Source organism: Drosophila hydei, unplaced genomic scaffold (genome assembly GCF_003285905.1).
Source record: "Drosophila hydei strain 15085-1641.00,03,60 unplaced genomic scaffold, DhydRS2 tig00000063-arrow-pilon, whole genome shotgun sequence".
In the NCBI taxonomy this organism is placed as follows: Eukaryota; Metazoa; Arthropoda; class Insecta; order Diptera; family Drosophilidae; genus Drosophila; species Drosophila hydei.
Window position 1 is genome coordinate 6456677 of NW_022045657.1, and position 25340 is coordinate 6482016.

The 25340-nt window shown below is 41.0% G+C and overlaps 2 protein-coding genes across 5 annotated transcripts in view; both read right to left on the reverse strand.

Annotated features, from left to right (window-relative positions):
- Positions 1–25340, reverse strand: part of LOC111601498 (homeotic protein labial) — a 40897-nt gene that overhangs the window by 10164 nt on the left and 5393 nt on the right. For 2 of the 4 annotated variants that reach the window (XM_023318089.2, XM_023318088.2), the window contains exons 3-4: positions 5570–6656; positions 2194–2546 (exon numbers count right to left, since the gene is read on the reverse strand). In XM_023318089.2, the coding sequence (XP_023173857.2) occupies positions 2194–2546; positions 5570–6617 (1401 nt within the window). In that variant the 5' untranslated portion in view covers positions 6618–6656. Of the gene's footprint in view, positions 1–2193; positions 2547–5569; positions 6657–9575; positions 9634–9688; positions 9815–25340 lie in introns of those variants that run through there. The other 2 variants (XM_023318087.2, XM_023318090.2) reach the window with 2 other exon arrangements.
- Positions 19454–22678, reverse strand: LOC111601497 (dynein assembly factor 5, axonemal). The gene has a single exon (XM_023318085.2). The coding sequence runs from the start codon at positions 22433–22435 to the stop codon at positions 19904–19906; it is 2532 nt and encodes an 843-aa protein (XP_023173853.2). The 5' UTR covers positions 22436–22678; the 3' UTR covers positions 19454–19903.

Below are 25340 nucleotides of genomic sequence, written 5' to 3' on the forward strand. Positions count from 1 at the left end.
CAAATTTTGCAGCAAAAACCTGGAAAATGTAGCTTTTAAAGTTGCCTACACCAGTTTTTATTCCAAATGTCAAAACTTTTATAGAAATATATACTATATAGAGTATATTGTATATTTATATATACTATACAGATTATATTGTATTACCTCCCCTTTTCACTTAATGAATGAGCATAAGAATGTATATATATATATATATATATAGAGCTTAGATTACGACGGCATGGATTATGACGCCACAAATATATTCGCTTTAGCATATGTACCATATCAAATGTGAAATTCAACCGAAACTCCTTAGGACACTAAAAATTGTGAGGTAAATGTATGGAAATGTATAGTGGGCTGTTTCGTATTAGGTATCCTACTTTCTCTCATCCTCTACAGCGTTGTCTTAGGCATAAACTTAAGGTCCCCATGTGGATACAGAATGTGGCTGGCCGGAACAACAACCGTTGATGCAGTTAATTTGCAGATATTATTGCTGTGATTAACACATAGATGTTTATGTGGACAGTAATGTTTTATATATAAACACACAGACAGACACAGACAAGCACTACTACGAAATCAGTGAGGTGCACTTAAGCATTGGTTTGCTGCTGGAAGGATATACAAATATACCAAAACCAGACACACACATTTATACACACACGTCAGGCAGCTGTACACGGCTTGGGTGATAAATGGCTGCCAAGCTTATAATATTAATAATACATATAAAGCACTTGAACATGTCGACATGCATAACATGTTGGCTCATACAGATAAGCGAGGACACACAAGCATGCGAACACTATACTACACTGCACTAGACTACACTAGACAGCAAGCACAACATAACAGAGCACAACAGATCATAGCTACGTAACAGATATGCACACTTAGAGAGAAACCCATGATTGGCATGCCGTGCGCTTAGTGTTTGTGTATAAACTTGTAATTAATTGACTTGATGGAAAATGTAATTTAATTAAGCAGACATTTCAATGCGGTTGCCATTGACTACGACTACGGCAACGGCTACGGCAACGGCAACGACTACGGCGAGGAGCTGTTCAGGCTTGCAGTTCCTTGAGCGGCTGCCATCTCATCTTGTTTGTTGTTGCCATAGCTATTGTTGTTACTTTGATTACCAAGTTCTTTGCACACTATCGCTCTTTAAGAGCCAATTAGTCTTATGGCATTTGAGTGCACATGGCGTATGCCTAATCCGAGCTATTAATGCAATTTAAAGTTAGCTTTAACCCACACAATTTGTGTCTAAGGCTAGTCATAGTCAACTCTGAGATAAATTTGACCAGCTGTGCATCAGCCTTGTGGCACAGGATAAAGAGCTTTCAGGTCAAGTCTAGCATTAAAATATATGAAAATAAATACATATATATGCATATATACTTATATACTATATGAGCCAACTCTGCTGGCAGCAGTCTCGGCCATTTTCAGACTTAATTTATTATAATTAATTTCTAATTCAATAAATCTTCATTTTCACTATGTTGGCTATATATAAGCATATCTTTCCCTATTCAAAACTCAAATGTTGCCTACCATTTCCGGCCATGCCTCTCGCTTGTGGCAACTGGCAGCCAGTGCAACATAATTTGACATTATAAATCCACTTATATTTACTCAGGCATTAAATAAAATCACACCTTGGCTGCAATATTATTTCATTTAAATCAAATTTAAATACGTTTTGAAGCGAATACAATTGCCCCGTGGGTCTCGTGTGCCTAACAAATTATTGTATACTGATATTGTTTTATATAATTCATAATTCATTATTACTAATTTGAATTACAATTAATTGCTTTGCTAGTTGCTAGTTGTTATTTTGTGAAGACTATAAATTTCTTATTTACTTAAATGTAAATGGCATTTAGTTGCTTTTTTGGGAAATTGGCTTAATCAATTATTTGAGGTGTCAAAGCTTTTCCACAAATTTGTTTTCACATTTGTTAATATTAAATTTCATATATTTGCTGTTGAAAAGCAAATCAGACATGTTTGTTGTCATAATTAAATGGTTATAACAATATTTTGGTTGGATGTGGATTATGGGCTTTCATGAACTTAATTGAATTAAAAGTGCGTTAAATATGCTATTAATTAAATATGCGCATATTTTTTGTGCGACCTCATTTTAAATGCTGGCTAATTGAATTGATAAATATTTGAAGTATTTACCTGCGTTTCAGTGACATTCAGCAGCTTGGCCATTTCGGTGCGTTCGCTGGAGCTGAGATATTTCTTGATTTCGAACTGTTTCTCCAGCTCAAAGATCTGGCGGCCCGTAAAGGTGGTTCGTGCCTTCTTCTTGCGGCGCGCATCCGTTGAGCCCGAGTCGGAGTCATCCTCGGTGGTCTCCAGGTTGCTGTTGTTGCTCTGCGGCGGGGCGGCGTGTGTTGCGCTGCTGGGCGAACTATTATTGGCCAGCAGCTTATCCCGCATTAAGCTGTCGCTGCTGCCTGTGGGACTAACGGCCAGCGGCAGATCGACCGTTAGCTTCTTCTTCTTTGCTGCCGGCTTGCCCGAGTGCTCTGCGGATGAGGTGTGCGATAGAGAAACCATTAGCCATTGTCTTTTCATGCCTGTGTATGTGTTTTTACTAAGCTAACTAATTGCGACACTCAGTTATTTAACCTGATTTCAGCTCGTTGTGATGTTATTTTTTCGTTTGCTTTTGCAATTAGCTTGTCAAATGCTATAAAAACTGACAAGCCAATCGGTCTGATTAACTGACTGCATTGTTGTCGGAGTTGCAGTCGAGTGCAGTTTTTGCTCTCTGTTGCATATGCAAAAGCTATGCGCTGCATGCCGAACTTGTTTCTTTTAATATGCTGTAAAATTAGTCGGAAGGGTATATGCAACCGGAAAATGAAGCATTTCACTCTCGCTTTTTTTGAACTTCAAGATCTATACTTTATTCTGTTCAAAAATGAAAATAATTCTTTATGCCTATGTTTAACATATCTTTTTTTTTTTAAATTAAGTCTCGAGTTCCCAGGTCAACCTACAGTTGAGTTCGATTTAATGTAACATTGCTACAATGTTGTTATTGCCTTCGGCTGTCAGACGTATTGAGTAAGAGAGAGAGTGAGTGGGGTAGGGAAAAAAACAACATACAAGTGTTAACAACGCCATGTGTTTCAGGTATACCTATTGGTTGACTGGGGCCAAAACGTGTCTGGCATGAGTCTGGCAGTTGTCGCCAATTGCCAATGCATAATTGAAATCTAATGACAGTTAAATGCGAACGTTCGTCGTAGAAGTCGTGGTTGTCGCTGCAATTGCTAATACGCCGCGTGGGCCGCACGGCCTCATATGGCGTAGCGCATATGCATGACACTGTGATTAATTAGGCGACCGACTGACAGCCGCCGTTCTTGTCGCCTCCGGCATTGGCAACAGTCCGAGCCACTTAATGCCAGCCACCCCTAGATATAGCGATACACGACAGTGCGCACAAAGGGCACCCCAGTGGCATGAAATCAATAAAACTAAGCGGCAAAAACAAAAAGCAAGAGCAAAACCCTAAAGCAATAGAAGCATAGCACACAAATGTTTGATTAGATGTTGTTTCTTGTTGATGTTTTGTTTTCTCTCGTTTTGTTTTTGTTCGCCAATTGGCAATTGCCATGTCGTTCCATTAGGCCCGGTCAGCGACAACATTTTAATGGCAGCTCCCTCGCCAGCTCACCGGCTGGCCATTTATGGTGCTTGCAAACAAGTAATTAAGCGAAAATTAACAGACGACAGTTGCAAATCACAAAATGCGAGACTCGCCCGAGCGTCGCTTGGCATTCATTCGTTCGAACTGCGAATATCAGCGATAAATGCTATAAGCAATTGTTGTTGCGCTTTTGTTGTTTCTTATTTGTTATTTGTTGTGTTATTCGATATTTGTATGTGTAGTATTATTATATTTTTGCCCAGTCGAGTACGTGATTTTAATAACAATAAAAGTCGAACGCAGCATTGAGCAATTAACGGCAACAATACAACAAAACAACAGCCAACAATTTTCTGCTCAAGTTTGCCCATTTCAAACTGATTGTTATTGCTTATTATTGCCGTATGCCAATTGCTAATTGAATTTGCTGTTTTCATGCGCCTCTGCCCCCACAGCCACCCCCTCACCCACCCATTTGCTCTCCGTCTGAATTAAACAATTTTAATGCAGCGTAAATTTAGATTCACAACCGAATTACATTAGCAAAAACAATGTTCACATAATCATTCATTATATTCATGGTTTATTATTTCAGACAGAATTCCCTTTTTGGCCTATTTACAGCTAATAATGCTAATGTCAGTAAATCAATCAATTTATCCAGTCAACTGTTGCGCTTAAATTGAATATTAATTTTATGGATTTAACCGAAAAATATACTTTTATATTATTATTTGTATTATAAGTAACTAACGAAAAATATGATAAGTTAAGTCTTTCTATAAATGAATTTATATGTATGTAAATATTTTTTTTTTATTATATCATTAATGATTTTAATACATTTTTATATTATATTTTTTAAGTTACACTTTTAAAAATGTATTTTACTTTATAATTACTTTATTTTATTATTATTTTATTATTTATCGAATTTGTGAAAGTTTTTTAGAGAAATTATGTTTTTTGTTGGACTTATTTCTTTTTATTTATTTTTATTTATTTTTTATTTGCATTTTTTAATCTTTTTAACAATTTTTTGGAAATTAAGTGTAAATTTATTTTTATGTAACTATTGATTTATTTTGTTATTTTGATTATATAGTTCTTTGTCCTCATTTCTATTTAAGTTAAATTTTGTACTTATATTTATTATTTATTTTTAAATATTTTATTTTTGGCACTTTTTTAAGTTCAGTTGTTTTTTCTTTTACATATAATAGAATGTAAAATATAAACTTTAGAGAAAGTTAAAAAAAAAACAAAACAGATTTATCAACCGCACGGAACATTTGATTAAGCTTAAAAACATATTTCTTCCTTTATAATTACATTGAACAATTATTGATAAGAAATAATATAAAATTAGGAAGTGTTTCTAATTAATTTAAGCAATAATTTTTGGCAAAATTTGATTGGAAATCTTCAAGAATGCATTTTATGCTATATAAGAATCTATTAAAAACTAATTGAATTTTCGAGTCGAATGTTGATGACCCATTATCCGTTGCCAAAACGTAGGACCTTAATGCGAATGCTGGCAATTTGAGCCACGGTCGGGCTTCATTTAATATGGCATAACACGCATACGCCACGTTGCCCGCCGAACGCTTCGCTGAAGCGTGTTGAGAGCTTCGCGCTGCGCTCAATTGGCAGGCTCGTCAAGCGTTGCTGCATAAATTTGCTCGGCGCCAATATCAAGAACTAAAAATACAAAACTAAAATCACCGAATTCTGAATACTCTAAGCGACATCATATTACACGATAAATAGTTATATGCGAATTCATTACACAAATAAATTAATTAAATTTTTAATATAGAGTTATACGTTAGTCTAATTATTGGGATTCGCATTGTTCATAGTGAAAAAATTGTTGGTCTTGCTTACCCTTCTTAGCGCTGGTCTTTCCCAGCAGATGGTTTTGCCTGGCCGCCGGCATTGGTGACGTGGAGTTGCTGTCCCGCGACTTTTTGGCCACACACAGATTCAATGGCTGATCGAGCGCTGCTGCCGCAGTGACATTTGCTGCTGTTGCTGCTGCGGCTGCTGGCGCAGTTGCTGCTGTTGCTGCTATTGATGCTGTTGTTGTTGCTGTTGAGTTGACTGCACTATCCTCCTCACTGACATCGCTCATTGAGGCGCTGCGATGTGTGCGCTGTTCCTGTTCCTGGGGCTGCTGTGCATACTGCTGCTCAATATTACGCAGAATGCTCTTTGGTGAAGTGGCCGAACTGTTGGCGGTGACTGTAGAAACGGCGGCAGCAGCAGCAGCAGAAGCGGCCGCCACGGCGCCCTCGTATGCAATTTTATCGGCCATGGCCATGCCCAGTATGTCTGCGATTGAATGGGGCGTGGGTCTATTAGGCGGACGTGCATAGACATGAGCATGCCAGCTAGCTGTATGGTTCGGAGTGGATGTGGCTATGTTGGTGGGAAAGGGAGTTAAGGAGCGTCGCTGCTGGTGCTGCAGCTGTAGTTGCTGCGTTTGCTGTGGCTGTTGCTGCTGGGTAGCCGATTGACGACTAGAAGGTGCCTCCAGCTGCTTCTGTAGAAACGTCGTGGGTGAACTTCCAGCGGAGATGGGACTAGCACTACTGCTGCTGCCGCTGTTATTATCGCGCACTCGCAGCATATTAACCAGCTTCTCCTTGCTGCTGGGACTGACCATTGATGCCGCCGAGGGCGGTATTGTCAATGAGCTGCTGTAGACATACGAGTTGATGGCCATATTGTAAGCCGTGGCTGATTCTGATTGCAGCTGTTGCTGTAACTGTTGCTGCTGTTGATGCTGCTGATGCTGATGCTGATGCTGATGCTGCTGTTGCTGGTGTTGGTGTTGTTGCTGTTTGTCTTTGACTATGCCATAACCATGCGCCAAGGCGCCGCTGATCATTTCTGCTGCCACCAACGATTCGCGTTCAGTTTCGGGCATCATTTAGGGCGCAGCTAATTGGCTCTTAAGTGGGCGTGGTGGCTGGAATATATAGAAGGAAAATATGCGTGTTAAACGGGCAAACGAAATTAGCCAAACAGCTGTGCATTTGTTGTCAACTTGTTAATGGTTTTTGCCGCCGGCGCTAACCTTCAACTTTTTTGCCCCATAATCCAGAACCCACAAATGCAATAAAATACAGAACAGAATAGTCCACCATTTAGTGCCGCCTGTGCGGAATGTAGTCCAACTTATTTAGCCCGCAAAACGACCGCCCGCCCTCGCGCCCTCTATCCTCGACCCTCGACCCCGCCTCTGTCAGTATTTGTTTGTGTGTCTGTCCGCCTGGTCGTCCGTTTGCCATTTCCTGGCGCACTGCGTTGTGATTTGCATAACAAAATGCTGCGAGAGTCCCCAACTGTAAGCGTAGCCTGGTAAAGGATTTAAACAGTCAGGCAGGCAGGCAGGCAGGCAGCAGGCAGGCACATAAGTTCGGCAAGGCCAGCCAGGGGTTCCGCTTGGCACAGCCTTGCGAACACTTGTGTGTGACTGCTGCGAGTGTTGGCATGAATTTATGGTACAACATTTGAGTGTGACACAATTTAACTTAATTTAACGAACGGCAAAAGCCACGCACCGAAACGACAATAAAACGTACGAACCCAATTTCAAGTGCGGCAAAGGGTCTTAAATTTATTTTTAGAGTGTGGTATATATATATAAGCTACTAGTATTTATGTTCATAATAACAATTATATCACTTCATATACAACGTGGGGATCAAAATCTGTAGTTAATTTGTTGCCAAGAACTTGCATGCCATTTAAATGCCGTCGTTATATGTCATATTTTATAGTTGACAATCCCAAAAGCAATTTAAATTAATACAAAGTGCAAAGTCATACCAACACAGCCACTTATATTCAACACACACGCTTACTCACACTCGCACTCACACACAGAGACAGACACACATACAGTTGCCGTCCAAATGTCAGTTTCAAGCAGAGCGCGCTCAATAACGTATAACGTAATGCGTGCTTAAATGTATTTTATTGCCAACAACAACAACAACAACGACGACAATGGGGATGACACATAAAAGGACTAACCTTTGCCTACCGCTTACCCCACATTTACCCAAATACTCGCACAAAAACAGGCAAACAACACACGGAGAGTGCAAATTGAGCGCAAGTCGCTCTCAACATTGCGACTGGCGCAACATGTTGCCCCGCAGCATGTTGCTAAGCTCGTGCAAAATCACTTACAGCCTAACAAAATAAACGACAAAAAAGCAACGACAATTCAAGTCTGTTGAGCTTCTCAAAAGGTTATGTGGGCGGGTGGTGGACTGTGCGGCATTGGTATGATTTAAGGGTGGACATATTTAAGCAGCGGAAGCGAGGCAGGCAAGCGGAAGAAGTTATTTCAATTGCCTGCCTCCACGATGACGACGGCGATAGAAGAGCGAGCTAGTGAGGCAGCAAGGGCGAGTGAGTGATAGAGAGCGAGAGATATTGCTGTGGCACGTACAGTGGCTTAGTGTGTTAGCTACTCCGTATATGTGCGTGGGTAGGTGTGTGTGTGTGTGTGTTGGTGCGGCTGTGTGTGCCAGTTACCTGGCACGCTTTTGCTTTTTCTACCCGCACGCGGCGACAGGGCGTGAGGAAGTGGCGGGCACGAGGACGCTGACAAGGACATAGACGAGGTCCAAGGGGGCAGCTACTAATGGCATTTAAGTTTTGCTGGCCTGTCACAGGCAAAGGCAAAGGCACGGGCACAGGCACCCGCACACGAACAAAGTTGCATATGTGGCGTTATGTTTGTATACGAAACTCTTTTCGCCTCCATTATTATCCTTGAGGCTTTGGCTCTGACTGACTCTGGCTATGACTTGTGCAGTGGCCGTTCCAGCTATGGGTAGCCTGACATTTTACTTCTTTCACATCTTTTATTTCATTTCATTTCATTTCGTTTCGCTTCGTTTTATTGCATTGACATCAGCTCACATTCCATAGTGTGTGCGAGTGTGGGTGAGTGGGCGGGCACTGCCAGCTGGCAGCTGCCTGTTGGTATTTTAACAAGCTACTGTCGAATGTTCTTCATGACTCCAGCTAGGGCTTCTGCTTGTGCATAATTTGCCTTGCGGCTGTGCACCCAGCTCGTCATCATCAACGTTGTCTTCTATTCACTCCCGTGATCCGTACTTCAGCATTTGCTGCGTTCTGCCTTTTTAGCTGCGTACGCTGTTGTATATGCGTGCTTGCTGGCTTCACGTAAAACGTGGCTGACTAGCTACTCTTTTGCCTACGCCCTACCGCGCTCTGCTTTTAGCCGTTGTGCCTTGTCAGCATAATTCAATGTGCCCTATGCTATGCTTTTTGTTGTAGCATACTGGCATTTATGTTTGTTTGTGTGTGTGCGAGTGTGCGTCTGTGTATTGTTGTCAATCTGGCTGTTAAAAATTGTGTAATTTGTCATATTTTCGTTATTTTGGCCCTTGCCCCAGAGGAGTCTGACTGAGCTGAAATTCCTTAAAACTGGTTAAGCTTTAACTGCTTTCGATGAGGTGCTAATAAAGACGGTGATAATGCTGTGAAGCTCTTTTTAAGCCCCCACACCTCCAGGAGCTGCCTCCTCTACTGCCTCTCCTGCTGCTATTGCTGCTATTGCTGCTGCGGGGCTGTCTTGGGGGAATAATGGTTGTCCAGTGCAGCAGCTTTGAAATTGCTTGAATATTTTATAGAGTTATGTGCTCGCTAATTAAATTGATGTGCCACACACAGAAGCTGCTGCCGCAGCCACAGCCACAGGATATACGTGCAACAGCGTTCGACAGTCTTTGCAACTATGTGTGTTGGCGCGCGTGTGTATATATGCATATGTATGTACGTGTATGTATGTATTAATGTATGTGGGTGTGTGTGCTTGGTTGGTTGGCAACTTTAATGAATTTACCTGTGTCATGCGCAGAGTTTTGTGACTTGCGTCTCCGCATGCCTTGCCGCATTGTTGCCTGCTTGTTTTAATCGTTTTCATTTTCTAGGCAAAATTACTTATTTTATACTTACATGCAGGAAAACTGAGCAACTTTTTAGCTGTAAACTTAAATGATCGAAACTGTTGCCTACTCTAATATATATATATATATATATGTATTTAAATATAAATATATTACTTTGCTTGCTTCCGCTTACAAATTGGTTTAGCTTTGTGACCGACACAAGTGAAATTGAATTAGTTTAAAGCAAAAGTTGAAAAACTTAGCACTGACAACTCGATCAAAGCCAATGGCACACTGAGCACAGGCTGTAAATAAACAAGTCCTTTGCATTGCTATCTTATATATCCTACTCTTTACAGTTTACTTTTTACTTTACTTTTAGTTTATTTTTATTTTTTTTTGTATTTTAGTTTTGGCTTTAACACCGCTCTAACTGAGTGCGTTGTTGTTTGTGTGGAGTAGTTTGTGCGCAGTCAAGTTGAGTTTTAAATTTTATTTTGCTTCCATTGGCCCCGGAAAGTAAACAAGAGTTGAACACTAGAAAATTGCGTTACTCCTGCTAACAGTATCCCCACTTGGATGCATAAATAAATCATAAACGCTTCATATAAGTGCAGTTGCAACAATTCAGCTCGAGCGTGTGGGTGTGTGGGAGAGGGTGTATTAGCAATGGATACTGTGTATGTGCAAGTTGAAGGTGAAGCACCAGCTGTTGAAAAATAACATTCAATTTCACTTCACTGAGAAGATATCCTTGCCATAGATATCAGACATTATCTAAAAGTTAGTCTGAATGTTTGTAACAGACAGTGTTAGAAGTCCTTATATACGAAGACCTATATGTGTACGTCTCAATTGCAAGACAGACAGCTTAAGAGTTCTGGTTTGACTGTTTATTCACGTGATTTTTCGAATTCCGTAAGACCTGCACATTGTTAGTTATGTTGCCGTCATGCTCCATACGCAGATGACAAGGTTAACACTGGCGGCCACACTCGACTCCTTAACGCTGCTTTTGCTCTGCGCTGAGCCGTCTTCTGGTGGCAAGGTTTTGTACAGAAATAAGACACACAAATATACGCATGTGTGGCATGACCAAATCTGATGTGCACACAAATATTATGAAGCTATTTTGAGTGAAGTATTTAAGCTTTTGCGTAGAAGTTTAGCCAATCGATGTTCTAAGCAACGACTGCCTCTGCTGTAGCTGGCGCAGATACAACGAGGGTTGCTCAAATAGTATTGCCAAGCTGTAATAGTCTATTTAAAATGGAAACATGAGGCACGCTAAAGTAATACAATATATATTTATATATAGATTTGGCTTGTCTTCTGCTAAACTAGATAATACAAAAACTATTTATTATAAAATTATTTTCTTGTAAATTTTAGAGTTTCGTCTACCTAGGGATATTCTTTTTGCTTTTAATACTTGTCCATAAATATTTACAACCTTAATATGATCTGATTAAGAAGAGAAATGGATTTATTCTCATTCGATATTATTAAATATTCTATTATAATTAAAGCAGTTGTCAAGTAAGGGCAAAACTTTCGGAAATACTTTGAGCGACCTTCGTTGAGATTTGTATTTACTTATTTTTATTGACAGCATTATATTTTATTTATTATATTGAATTCATGTCATTGTGCTGCCTCGGCCAGGCAGCCAAACTCAGCAAGTGCCAGCAGCACGTCCTTTCAATCCTTCTCTATACATGTGTGTGTCGGTGTACGTGTGTGTGTGGGTGTATGCTATTATTGTCAAGTCAGCACATAAAGATGCCAGCGTTGGGGGCCCGGGACCGGGATAAACGTCAGCTACGTCAGCCAGTCACATTTTCGTAACTGGCAAATCTTTAAACGGAAATCGTTATATAAATCAAAGACAGATTATAAATGCTACGCAATTTTCAAGCTATTTTCGGTTCGATATTCGCGCAACATAAGCAACGCAGAGCAGTTCTTGAGGGTTGAATTTGCTGCTCAGATTCTAAAAGGCTGAGTGTAATCGTGTGTGCCAAAGCTGACAGCGGACAGCGCGATAAGGCCAACTCAACTACTGCGCAGCCAGGTCAACGAAAAGTGCGACTCATTAACAAAAATATGCAAAATAAGTGAATAATGTTAGCTAATTATGTAAGCATTATTGCTGTTATTGCTTGAAGAGGAAAAGCCATTCGCCTCATTTCCGCTGGAAATGCTTCCTGTCATCATTTTTCATAGATTTGCATGCAACTTTTTGATTTTCTTCTTCACAGTGCAGTGGCTTGAAAACAAGTGCAAACTGTGCTACAACTTTTACTTAAGGCCCCAAAATAGCCTTGGCTCTGTGTCGCTTGTTGGGGAATTTTCCACTTTTTTACGGGGAGGTGCGCCGCTTTGTCATGGCTTATTTCACTTGAACTTTGCAGGCGGCCACTTTGGGTCAGTTGGTCCGGCCAAAGTTGGCGTGCTTAAGCTTTATTTTTAATTTGCCAACGCTGGCAATTTTTAAACGTTTTCGTTTTTCTTTCACTTCGCTCTGCCTGACCATTAATTTGGCTCGCCTTTATGCGCACACGCACAGCCACATAGACTCACACACATACACAATTGGCCGCAATTAACTAACTGGCTATGATTGATGATATTTTAAATGAGTGCGGCAGCAACGGCAACGGCAACGACAACGGCAATAGCAACGGCAATGAAAGTGCCCAACAGTCTGCCAGGCAGTCAGCCAGGCAGTCAGCCAGGCAGTCAGCCAGGCAGTCAGCCAGGCAGTCAGCCAGTTCCCAAAAATTCCGATGTCATCAGCATAATTTGATGTGATTTGATACACAGGCGGCCCTTAGTAACACGCATTCTATTTCAACCGTTCATTTGTGGCTGAGTTGGGGCAACACAAAACATACAAATGAAATCAAAACATAGACAATCTTTTAGATAACAATACCAAGGGTATAAATCAAAGCAATTCAAATGTTATGCATCATTAAACTAACTGAAAGTCAATCAAAAAAGCAAGCGAATCAAAACTTGTTGCAACTAAAGTATTTATAAACGAATACGACTATATTAAATTTAACATAAATCATAAAATATCAAATATGCAACAAGGCTTGAACTGAGCCCTGTATCGAAGCATATGGAAAATATAGTTCATAACCGAAAAAGAACATGGGCAAAAAGTTATTAGGAACCGCAGACTGAATGTTTTCATAGACTTCTTCTCTGCATTTATCTGCTTTTAGCTCTTCAGAGTCTTGTTTAGTATGTTTATTATAAAGATAAGTCTATCTAGCGAGTATAATCGCTATAGTTCGATGTGAGTCATTGGTTCTTGGGTTCAACTAATTGGTTATTAATTATATTCAATTCGAGCCATTAATTCGATATGTTTCCAATTGCAATATGAACGCAAGTTTAAATGAATGCATTATGCACATTTGGCATCAGTTGTGCATGGCTGCTGCCCCGCCAGCCATCAATCAATCAGTCATTTGACGGCAAAATAAAATATTCATAAAGTTTATAAAAAATGTATGCATACAAAGTGCAAGTATTTAAAAGTACATTTATATATTTGCAAATTCGGGGTATAATAGTTGCCAGACAAAGTAGGCAACAGTCAGAATGAGGCGTGACAGGCCACATATAGATGACAAGCTGTCTATCAAGTCCAAGCGCAGCAGAGCTAATGTCTATGTATCAGCGACTGTGCTTGTGTATGTATACAAAATAAGTAAAAGGATTGGAATATCAGGTCTACTTGGGGTTCAGGGTATCTCCTAGTCGGGCACTACTGACAAACGTTTTCTGGCTTGTTTATGCATATCCTAGGTTCATTAAAATCAGCAAAGCGGTAGGAGCTGAAAGGAGTGGGCGGAAAGTGTTTGCCTAGGGAACCATCATAATCCGTTTGCCTTTTAGAATATTTGTACTTCATTTTTTCATGCTAAAATGAGATTTTATTATATGAATATTAATTTAGCTTTGTAGAATGCTAAAAAGCTAAAACTGCAAAGAATTTAATCTCTATTGAGCACTTCTATCAGCTATTTAACTGGGTCCTACGGGTTTTATTCAAGTGGATATTTAGCTACTCCGTTTATGAAAAATCTAATGATAATTTGTGTTATTTTACTAAACTGTAAGCAGTAGTTTATTGCTATTAAAGCTTGAATTTATTATATAAATATTTAAAAATATGTATATAGTATAATAAAATATTGATTTATGTCGATTTTTATGTGTGGCAACATGGCCTATTAAATTACTGATGTAATTTTGATAGTCGAGTCAATCCTGAAGACACTGAATGAAAGATGCTGTGATGTAACTTTGATATCTTTTAATTATCGTGCATTTAAATCAAGTATTGAACATACAATTTAAAAATTACAGACTCCAAATTGAGTCTACGGAGTACTTACTATCAGCTTTTGCTTGGCCCTTGTCCAGATGTGTAAATTGATGTAATAATCAATAGAAACTTTTAACAGAAATTGAATTTATATTAAGAGTAATTGGTTTCAAGTCAAATCTTTTAAATATAGTTATATTGAAACACATAGAAATCACTTTGTTTCAAAAGTTCTGAGAGCTGCTGTGCTAGAGGTGCAAAAGGCAAATGAATTGATTGGGGCCACTACTAGTTGAGCTGCTTAGTTAGGTTGTTATTTTGTAGCTCGCTAATTGGCGTGGGAATTGAGAAGTACGCAAATTTTTGATTACAATCTGAAACATTTGTGGCGCATGAAGCCAGGTTCAATGCGCATTTTCAGATGAACTCATCATCGCTGCGTCGTGGACGTAATATTCATTGATAAGATGTTCGTAGGAGGAGTAAACATATTATTTAACCGTAGGCAGAAAGTGCGCATTCTAAAAATGTAATTATGAGATATCTGGAAGCAATTGAAATACGATAACATTGCGGGAGAGAGATAGAAGACTCTCCCTCATCTCTTCGTATCTCTTTCGCCCTTTCGCATCTGGGCTGAAATATGAGTCAATTATACTTTCGTACGCATAAATTAATGATTAATTGCAAAATAAATTGACTTGCGTCACTTAATTACGTGATGCGCGACCAAAAGACTGTCAGACTTTTTCGCGCGCCCCTTTGTAACTGCTCGCCTGTCAACGCACACACACACACACACGCACACGAAAGAGAAAGAGAGTAGCATTTCTGCTGTTGACATTCACAGTCAAACATGCTTAATTAATGCCAACGCAGCTGCCATCGCTCAACCTCACCGCCTCGTCGACCACTCCAGCAACTGTACTGCGAAAGGCTCTGACAACGTTAACGGCCACATTAACGAGTGGAAAAAAAACCAAATACTGCTGCTGCTTCGGCTGCTGCTGCTACTGCTGCCGCCAGCCAAAAATAAACACTTGCAGGCATCATAATAATGATACATAGCCAGCCAGTGAGTGGCATTCGCCAGCGCCTTGCTCTTTTCTCCTTTCTCCTTTGGTCCTTGTGCGCCCAGCCCGGCCCCCGTTTAGCCAGTTACATTGTCAGAGTCTGTGTCAGAGTCGGCCCCGACTCGAACTCGATTGTCGTTTTCGTCATTGTCTGCCAAGCTCTCATAATTAAACATAATTTGCCAACAATGCCGTGGCGCACAGTAGTCACAATATTATGTATTACTCGGCATATTAGTGGACAACTTTTCCAGAAAGAGGGCGCTGTTTCGTTATAAAGATGCTTTACATTATATAAAAATTTAGCATTAAACCATAATTATTGTTTTCTTCATTTACAATTTATGTAATATATCAAGTTTTAACTGATTTTATCTTTAAAACTTATTTCTACTTATCAACTATATTCATTTTATATATGATTTGAACAAGCAGAATTCTTGGTTCTGTTTACCTGTCATACTCGATAGGAGTTTTTCCCATTTTTAACTTTTAATAAATGTGTTGTGCCCACTGTCATCATTTTTGAGGGATGCCTGTTGCCATTCCAGTCTGAGCGCCTCGAGCGCTGTTACGTGCAAAAATCAATAAAAACGCTGCCAAAATGGCTTTCGCGCCTTCACAGTTTATCCGCTTTGCCAGTGCCTGGCTCCGACTCTGAGCTGGTTTGGTCGGCACTTAACTTTCACATTAACTGCACCGACTTTGGCACCATTTGGAGCAGCGAAGCAATTAACGCTGAATTGATACGCACCGAGCTGGAGCATTGAACTTCACTTCGTTAACTTGCTTCGCTGGCTGATGGAAAGGGAAACGAGGCGAGTGGCGAGCAGCGCAGGGATTCGGACTCAGCTTATGCGTCGACATTAAGACGTAATTAAAACAGAGCCAAACGAGCGATGCGCCCCAAACCCTTTTGGCACAACAGGAGAAGGAAAAAGGAATAAAACGAGTCAAAAGATTATTTGTATTTAATTTCAAGTGCTGAATGCCAGGATGCTTCCGCTGCAGAAGTCAACCCAGAAACGAAGACAGTCGCATGTACTTTCCTTCTGTGCAGGGAACTTAATTATAATTAAGCATTTAAGTGGAACTAAGCGGCGCCATGGCAAATGAAGCGAACGTCCAGCCCTTCGGCTATATTCAGCCCAACTCCAGCAGTAACGATGACGACTACGACAATGACGACAATGGAACAGTGAATCGGACTGTTTGGGCGCCGGGCATTTGTGGGGTAGCAGCTGCGTCGTAATTGCTATGAGCGGCTCTCAAACTTTCGGCTGAAGCGGGTATTTAATTAACGTTCACAGTTCATCGTTCATCGCTCATCGCTCGAAGTCTGTTTTATTAGACTTACATTTGGCTGGGATATTTACGTATTTGTTATACTAGCGAGCGTCGCCAAGGCGACTTCGGATTAATTGTTACGTTGACTAATTTTACTTAAATGTGAGTGGCTCTTGTATGATGTAAAAACAAACTCAGCTCAAACAGCAAAGCCAACTCAAGTTGGTTGCCAGTGAAGTTGATGGGAGGAAATTAAAAATGCTAAAACAGGAGACTGACTGAAGGACGAAAAGGAAGCTGCTTGTTAAAACTGTTTGCAATGACAGCCTCAACCTGGTCAGCATGAAAGCATCTCAATTAGTGATGATGATGATGATGGGCTGCTGCCAGACTGGCTGACCGTCCTTAGCCTCTTATTACACAATTTCCACCTGGCTGGCTCAACAGGACACATTCAAAGTTGTTGTTGGCTGAAAGATCACGATAATTTGAACTAATTTTATGGAGTTATCAATCTTAAATGGGTCAGATTTGAGCAACACGAATGTTTGAACAGCCAAGTATATGAAAGAAAACAATTAATGTTGACTAAATGTTAAAAAGTGACTTCAATCAAATGTGAAATTTAAGTAAGTTTTTCGTAATGAATTAAAATGAGTTTTCAAACTGCACAATAAAATGAAAACGAAAGAAAAATAGAGTGAATATTGAATCTAGGCTTCGTTCAGATAACTAAATGTGTTTAAATTACAGGGTATTCCTTCAGTACATTCACTTTGTAGTCGATTTTGGTTTTCGTTTCAGTCTAACAAAATTCAATTGCGGCAACAGTCGGAGTAGTCGAGTGAGCCAACGTTGTGCATCCTGTCGATGCAAAGAACCTCAACCAAAGGCAAGCGACCCAGTCCCTACTCATTTTTGGGGTCGGCGGCACTCAACATGATTTCAAAATGGCATTGAATGTAGCATTAATTTGTACGCCACCAAGGACGACGAGGACCAAGCCGAGGACGAGGACGAGGACGAGGACAATGAAGTCATCTTCTTGTCGTTGCTACTGTCTGTCTTTAACTTTCATCCTGCAGCCGCAGCGCCTGGTTCGCATTTATAACTGTTTATTTGCTGTGCGCATTACTGTCTCAGTCTATCTGTCTCTCTCGCTACTGCTCTCGCTCTGTGTCTCTGTTGAGCTGCCTGAAAAGGATTAATTAAATGCCGAATACCCGTAGCTGCTGCTGCCCGCCCAAACATTTTCAATCCTCCTCTGTCCCTCTCTGTCTTTTTAAATGCAACTCACTCAGTCGCTCTGTCTCTCTCTCTCTCTTCCGACTCGTTTTTTATGCAGGCTTTGAAGTTTGAGGACGGCATAATTAGTTTAATGAGCTTTACTAGTATCGCCATAATGATTATCCAGCAGGCCGCACTCGCAGCACAAATTCCAACAACAAGTTATATTTACTTCATTCTCATTATGAGAATCTTTTTACTTTTCATTTATTTTAATTTGGATGCAATGAAATTAAAGTTACGAATTCATAATTACCCTGGCCAAACTCAAATGCAATTAATTAAGTGAGCATCAAGGCAGTTGGGATAACGTCAAGGATATGTTTGGCGTTTTCAATTTATTTACAGTTAGTCATTTAGATGTGTTTGCCTCCGCATACACTCACAAAGAACTGCGCTCATTTGCTGGCAATTAAGCGCACATAAAATTTCAACAAGTATGTGTGCGTGTGTGTGAGTGTGTGTATGTGTGTTGGTGTTGTGCGCCTTTACGTCATTTGAAATGGCGCCAGCTGCGAGAAGAGTCGGGTGGGCGTGGCTGTGTTAGGCGTTTAATGGGGTGGCGGCTGTTACTGTCTGTCTGTCTGTCTGTCAGTCTGTGAGCTCGCGTGTGTGTGTGCATTTTAATTAGAAACTTGTACGTTTTGCTTAATTAGACAAATTGTTTTAATATTATGTGCAAACTTTGTTGCACCAAACTGCGACAAATTAGTTTGGCAACACAGCTGCCAGCCAAACAAATCTGGGTCAACATTACTCATACGCCAATCCAAACCCAATCAAAAGCGGCTTAAATTTACAACGGAAAGCACTGCGCACAAAATTATGCAACACTTTCGTTGCAACGTAATTTTTGAGAGCTGAGATTTCAGCATTCACAAGATAGTTAAAGCAACACAAACCATTATCGTATTCGTATTCTCCTCTTCTGCTCTTAAGCTCAGTTGAATATGTATCGAAAATCCTCTTTAATTAAGCAATTCAACATTCAATGAACTGTAAATTCACGTTAAATACGTTGCACGAGTTGGCATACATTTATTTAATATCTTGATGGCAAAAAAATATATATATGTATATATAAACCGGAAGCCCTTGGATAACCCATCAGATATGAGTGCTTTTTTGTTCGGTAATAAATATACATATATATATATACATATATATATATATGTATATATATGTATATATATATATATATATTCGTTACGTGTAGGAATGAACAGTTTAAATAGCAAACTGGATTTTATTGATATAAATAATTATCCATTTGAATTCCTTAAATTGTTTTTACTTCAATTGATTTTCACAGTAAAAACTATAATGGTTTTGTAAAAATGTATGTTAGAAGCCGAAGGATGATTGGCAGACCTCATGAAGTATATATATTCTCAAAGAGGATGAGCTGACGACGACATAGCCTATCCGTCTGAGTTAGTCCATCGTATTAATGCAACGATCTCATAGACCACAACAGCTAGACTTGTAATTTTAAATGCTTACTTATGCATACCATATGCCGCACAAGTTTATCTTTTTTTCGGTAATTCATCCCATTTTCTTATCGATAATTTGACTTCGTTATTAAGCCCAGCTTGAATACTATTTATATTATATATATATATTTTTTGGATTTTGGATACCTCCCCCTTTTCCTTTTCCACTTATATTCACAAAAAATCCTATTTCAAATACTAGAAACTTGTGCTTTGGCAAAGACAAGCATCTGGATGCTATTATGATGCCCATAATTATGATTTTATTAAGAAAATCCATCTAGAAGAGAACTCCGATCTGCAGTCTGAAACATATCTTTTGCTTCAGTATTTATATATTTCATTTCATATATTAATTCATATTTAATATCAGTGTTCTGGAGCTTGCGTACTTTTCTCTTTAGCCGTTAACCCAAATTTCGATTTATTTGTGCTTTAAGATGCAATTTGTGCCGCCTGCAATAACAATTTTCTGTGTGCAATTCATAAAGCGAATTCATCAAACAAAATTTTTAGCCGTGGCAAAATAAACAAAATACATTTTTGGGATTTGTAAATGCTTTAATGCCTGATGCCTGATGCATAATGCTAAATGCAATTCCATCAGTCGCAACTGCTCGTTTGGCGAGTGTGTTTACAATAATTTGCTACTCAGAATTCGACAGATCGGGCAATTAATGAAAATGGGAACGCAATAACAGGCTAAAAATCCGAATTCTACAGAATTAGCTAAGCACTCAGAACTAATTTAAATTAAGGCATTTGTGTGTGTTCGCTGTGGGACATGAGCTCTAATTGGTTTCCGTCTCCACCGTCGCATCATCGATTTTCATCTTGGCGTAGAAATCGACCAACTCGTCCTTGCGCCTAGCCACGCCCAAGGCGCGTTGGTAGCTATCCTCCCAGGATACAGGATGCAATTTGGCCAGCTCGATGAGCGACCTTTGGGCAGCCGCTTGCATCTCCTTTTCGGGACTCTCATGGTACAGCAGTAGAATATCCATAGCGCGTTTGATGAATGTCTCCCACACTTCATGCTCGTATTCCACTTCCTTATCCTCCCCTTCACTCTTGAATACAGGACGTAATTTGCCAACCGCTGTGGCTGCAATGACGCGAATACCGGCTGAAGGATCATCCATGCGCTGCATGGTTGCATAGGCCAGTGGCTTCAGGGCCTCCACCGACATGCCCTGAAAGTAGCACATCGCTTTAATAGCGTAATGACGCGTTGTCACATTGCGATCCTCTAGCAAGCTTGGCATATGACTGGCGACCGAAGGCAGAACTTCACGAGCCTCCTCTTTGGCGCCTTGGGCTACTGCGCAAAGTGTTGCCATGGCCATGGAGCGCATGGCCTCGCCATGGGCGCCAGCCCTCCACGATAAATGAGGCTCCACAATTTCTGTAATGAAATTGCTCAGTAGCTGTGTGCTCTGCTCCCGTTCCACGGACACAGTTTCTGACCAGGAGAGCGCAGCTATCGAAAGAATACTAAAGATGCGCACCTGGGCCGTGTCGCAACAATGTTCAAAAACCAGCTTGATCTTCTCGATGAGCTGCGGTAAATATGTGGATCTAATTTGGCCCAAGTGGATGAGGCCGTACAGCAACAAGACAGGCTCAGCGTTCTCGTCAAGCGCAGCATCTAGGTTATCCACATCAAGTAGCACGATGCCGAACAAACTCTCGTGTAGCTTATCTAGCGTTGTCTCCTCCAGCTGGACAAGACGTTCTAAAATCATTTGACCTCGTTTCACGTCTTCGGTGTCATCGCTGTTTAGGGCGTAGGACAAGGCCATTACCTTCATGGCCGTCACATAAACGTTCTCATATAGCTCTTTCAGCTCCTCCATTGAGGCTGTAACCTTGCTGCACTTGTCCAATATCGTGTCCAACATTTTCAGTATGTACAATTGAAAACCGGGTTTAAGGGTGTGCGAGTAATCCGTGCATCTTAGTAGCTTGGCCAGTCGCTGTAGATGTTCATAGGTGCCGCCCAAGGAGGCGGTGAACATGTAGTAGAAACACTTGAGAAACGATTCCCGTGCATTGCGCTCCAAGCCATCAAAGCCATGATTGATCCATGCACCATAGCACAGCAGTCGACCCAACAGATCAGCTACCTTTTTAGCTTCAGCTGCGATAACGGGCTCAGCGTCGCAGCAGGCATGCGATACATGTGGATAGATCTCAAAGAACTTGGCCGTCATGGAAGCCTCGGCGTGCAGAATGAATTGATAGAGTAGCTTTAGCGAATGCAGACGCACATTCTCCTTCCAGTCGCTGGTCTCACGCGTGATGAGCTGCAGTAGGCGCAGAGAGCGCTGCACCAAGCCTCGACAGCCGATTGTGGGACGCTGTACATTGGCCGGATAGTTCTCCACGGGCAAATCGCATATCTCCTGTTTCGACAACTCCGCTTCGTTCTCTTCATAATATAGGTTTCCACATTTCTCCCAAAGTGGGCGTATGTACGCCAAGACTTCCGGTGAATCATCTTTAAGGCAACACAGTACCAAGGGAAGGATACGTTCAAAATACGAATAGCGATCTGGCAGCTCGAGCAACATTAACACCCCCATTTGACCGCATTCCCGACGCACCAAGGGCATCGAATCCATTAGCAGTGGAGACACCTCTGCCAGGAGCCGGCGCATACCTTCGCCGCTTGGATCTAGGTGTAAACTCACCCGGCCTATGGCCTCCACAGCTGAAATGCGGGCAGCTGAATGTCTATGATTTAGCATTCCATACAGAGCCACTGCTAGTGAGTCAGTGAACGGGCGCAACTCAACGGTGTCTGCCACACGAGCAAGCTGCACCAGTGTGGCACATCCTTCCCGCTGCACTGCCGCATATGCATCTTTGATGGATTTTATGAGCACCTTGACCACTTGTGGGTAGCACTCACGAAACACGCCAACATTGCCCATGAGCGCGTATTTGCGCAGCATCAGATGCAGTTGCTCAACGTATAGCAGACGGATCTCCTCGCTTGGCTCCACAGTCTCCGTCTGCCCCATGCGCTCGGCCAGCGTCGACACCACGTTGAGCAGGTGGAAATCTAAGGGCGGCAAGCGATTCAAAAATGCGCTCACAGCCAAAACGGCGCGATCACGCACACTCTCATATCGATCGTCATAGCATTTTAACAGATGCAGATAAAGCTCATCAAATTCGGCTGCGATAGCGTCAGTCGGAACAGATTGAGGCGCCTGCTCGCACTGCTCGCGCAGTGTGAGTAGCGTTCTGCTACGCTTGCGATGATCAGTGCTTTCCAGATCGGTGCAAATCTGTTGTATGTCCAATTCGAAACTCATTTTGGATTGCTTTTTCAGTTGTTGTAAGCAGGATTGTTACTTGATTTGTGCGCGCTGTAAGACGAAAACGAAACGGAAAACGAGAGACGTCAACAAGCACCGCTAAATGCATTGGTTGCTACGATACACAAATTCGAATCAATCACATTGTTTATTATTTATATAGAGGAGTCGTCGCTTAGCACACTTGACAACCAAACAACGAACACCAAACACGTGTGCGAAATTTTGCCGGCTAATGTCGACGATCAGCTGTTTGCGCTCAGCTGTTCACGCAGAACAGTGTTGTCATTGGCGCAAGGCCAGTGTTGTCAAACACCCAGTTGGGCGCGCTTTTTGAAGCCTGCTGTTGGTGTAGCATTTATGCTTCATTGTTTGCTCAACTAATTAACAAGTCATAAATGAAATTTCTCTGGAAACTTGGTGCGCAATTTGTGCCGCTGTCTTTTATGAGCGGCCCGGGTGGACTCATTAAAAACGGTTTCGCTTATCTTCGATGCAGCTATCTAATTGCGGTGTCGTTTCTTATCAGCAAGCAACTAACTAACGAGCGACAATATCTAAGATTGATTGCCAGTGCTCGTTGTTATTTTTATTTATTTTTTCTTTTTGGGGCGGGTGGGTGTTTGACTTCCTGATAAAATAATCACATAAAATGCCTATTTATATCGAGCGAAACTTAATTGCATTTTTGGGTCACTAAATTGGGTTATAAAAGTGGGCCGGGCAGTCAAATAAGTAGATAGTCAGAATGCTTAAAATGTTTTTTCTTTTTGTTTTGTATGCCATAAACCCTGTAACAATAGATTTTAATGCTGTTGGGCTAAGCTAATAAGTTGAACTAGGTATTAATAAAGACCTGTTATACGATATGTTATACAAGTGGGTGGCTAAAAGACGTTTTATGTCTATTTCTGTTGACCATAAACATTTAAGTATCTACATTTGAAAACAATATACTTTAAAATTCGTTAATATATGTATACATGTATAAAAAAACTTGATCACAGTAGCTTAAACGGTGCTTACATCCAAGATTCTGTTACTCAACATAACCGTTAATAGTTTTTATTGTTCTCATTTGTATCTATGGATCTTTTCCCACAGCAGAAATGGATGTATTGTGATGCCATTGAGGTATTTTTTAATTTCTCTTTCGCCATTTCATTTGTGATGCGAAACAGCTCCAAATTGAAGCGTTCCAGATCCACAATATAACATATTTTACGTGGTTTCGTTTCCTGCTTCATTTATATTTTCATTGGGCCTGTGTCAAAAAATGTTGTCGTCATTTTTATTAAAAAACCGCCGCTGCACGTTGTAGACCGGCAACATTTATAACTTTTGTGCCCACAATTCGATTTCATACCTTTTTGTTGACCACGGCACAGACAGAGGCAGAGCAGGAGAGAGACTGAGTCGCACGCTCCAAAGCAATTAAGCGCATGAATCAGGTTCAGGTTCGGTCCATGGGCACAAGCAGGGCATTGCGAGTGTGTGTTTGGTGTGCGTTTTTTCTTTTTAATATGACCATGCCGATTCAATAAAAAGCCATACAACCATACGAACTTGCATTCGCACACCGACAATACGGGCATAGCTACAGCTACAGCTACAGCTACATACCGGCCCAATAAACTTAATTGATATGAAATGAAGTCATTTGGCAAAATCACTGGGAGAGTAATGGACCGCGTTTATTCAATTTGATGTCTGACTGGCAGTCAGCATACATACATAGACGGCGTGTACATACATACATATACATACCATTCGTATTTATGTGCTTATGCATATTTTTATCTCTTTTCGAAAGCAATCGAGCATATGCATGTGTGTGTTTGATTTTATAGCTAAAATGATTCAATTAAAATAACATTTTAGCAGCGGCGCACGGAAGCCGCACGACTGCAATTCGGCCGCAATGGAAACTTGTTTGCGCTCTTATGATAAAGCCGAAATTGGCTGTGTTATTAAAGAACAACTACACACACACACACACACACTCAACCATTCACACACACATTCGCAATTAATAATTATACGCACAACACATTCAATTGCAGCAGCTACAAGATACATTGAGTCGCGCTACTCAGATACTTGTATTCGTGCTTGTTGGATTGCTTTTTGTCATGCTGTGCTCTAATTTGCTTTTACCGACTCTGAAATGGACTTGTTACAGCTGCCGTTTGTCGTTCGGTTGGTGCAGTTGACGCACTAGCTCGCAGTGGCAGTTGCAGTTGCAGTTGCTATTGCCTGGTTAAATGCAAATTTTCCAATTGATTGCGATGGAAATGGGCGAGCTGTAAGCAGCGACGCCGGCAGCGATGCTAGCAGCGACGTTTGGCACTGTTGGCCGCTAATTAGTTTCATTTTTCATCGGGCAACAACTGCGTCGATTGCCTGCTTAAGTGACTGACTTAATGACTGAATGACTGACGGCACCAATCAGCCGACTGACTGCTCGCTCCGTCTCAGTCCCCCCATGTTAAACTGTATGCATGTGTGTGTGTGAGTTGCTTAAGTGCGGGCTGCGCTGTTTGCTTCGATTTCTCGGAATTCAGTTTTGATTAGAAAAACAGCTAATGGGCTGCCCTCATATGCATATGCCGGTTTCGAGCTGCGCACTTGTAACTACGCTCCCCGCTACCCTTCCCCGTTGTTCGAGTAATTTTGTTGCTCTTCAATTTTACGTGAGTTTAAACTCTCGAATACTGGGCCCAGAACAAATTGAGTACTTAGCCCCTAATGATTATGTAGACACGTGCTAGCACCGCTAATTGTTGTCGTATCATAATAAATTTCTCGTTTCATTGCGTGACTCATCAATCAGTGTAATAAACCAAAATCTATTGCCATTCGACATTTTGTACTTTTGTTTTTGTGTCAACTCGTGTGTGAA

What these genes read in the sequence shown, in the direction of transcription:
- LOC111601497 (XM_023318085.2), bottom strand. Translation starts at nt 22,435, where the DNA reads ATGAGTTTCGAATTGGACATACAACAGATTTGCACCGATCTGGAAAGC.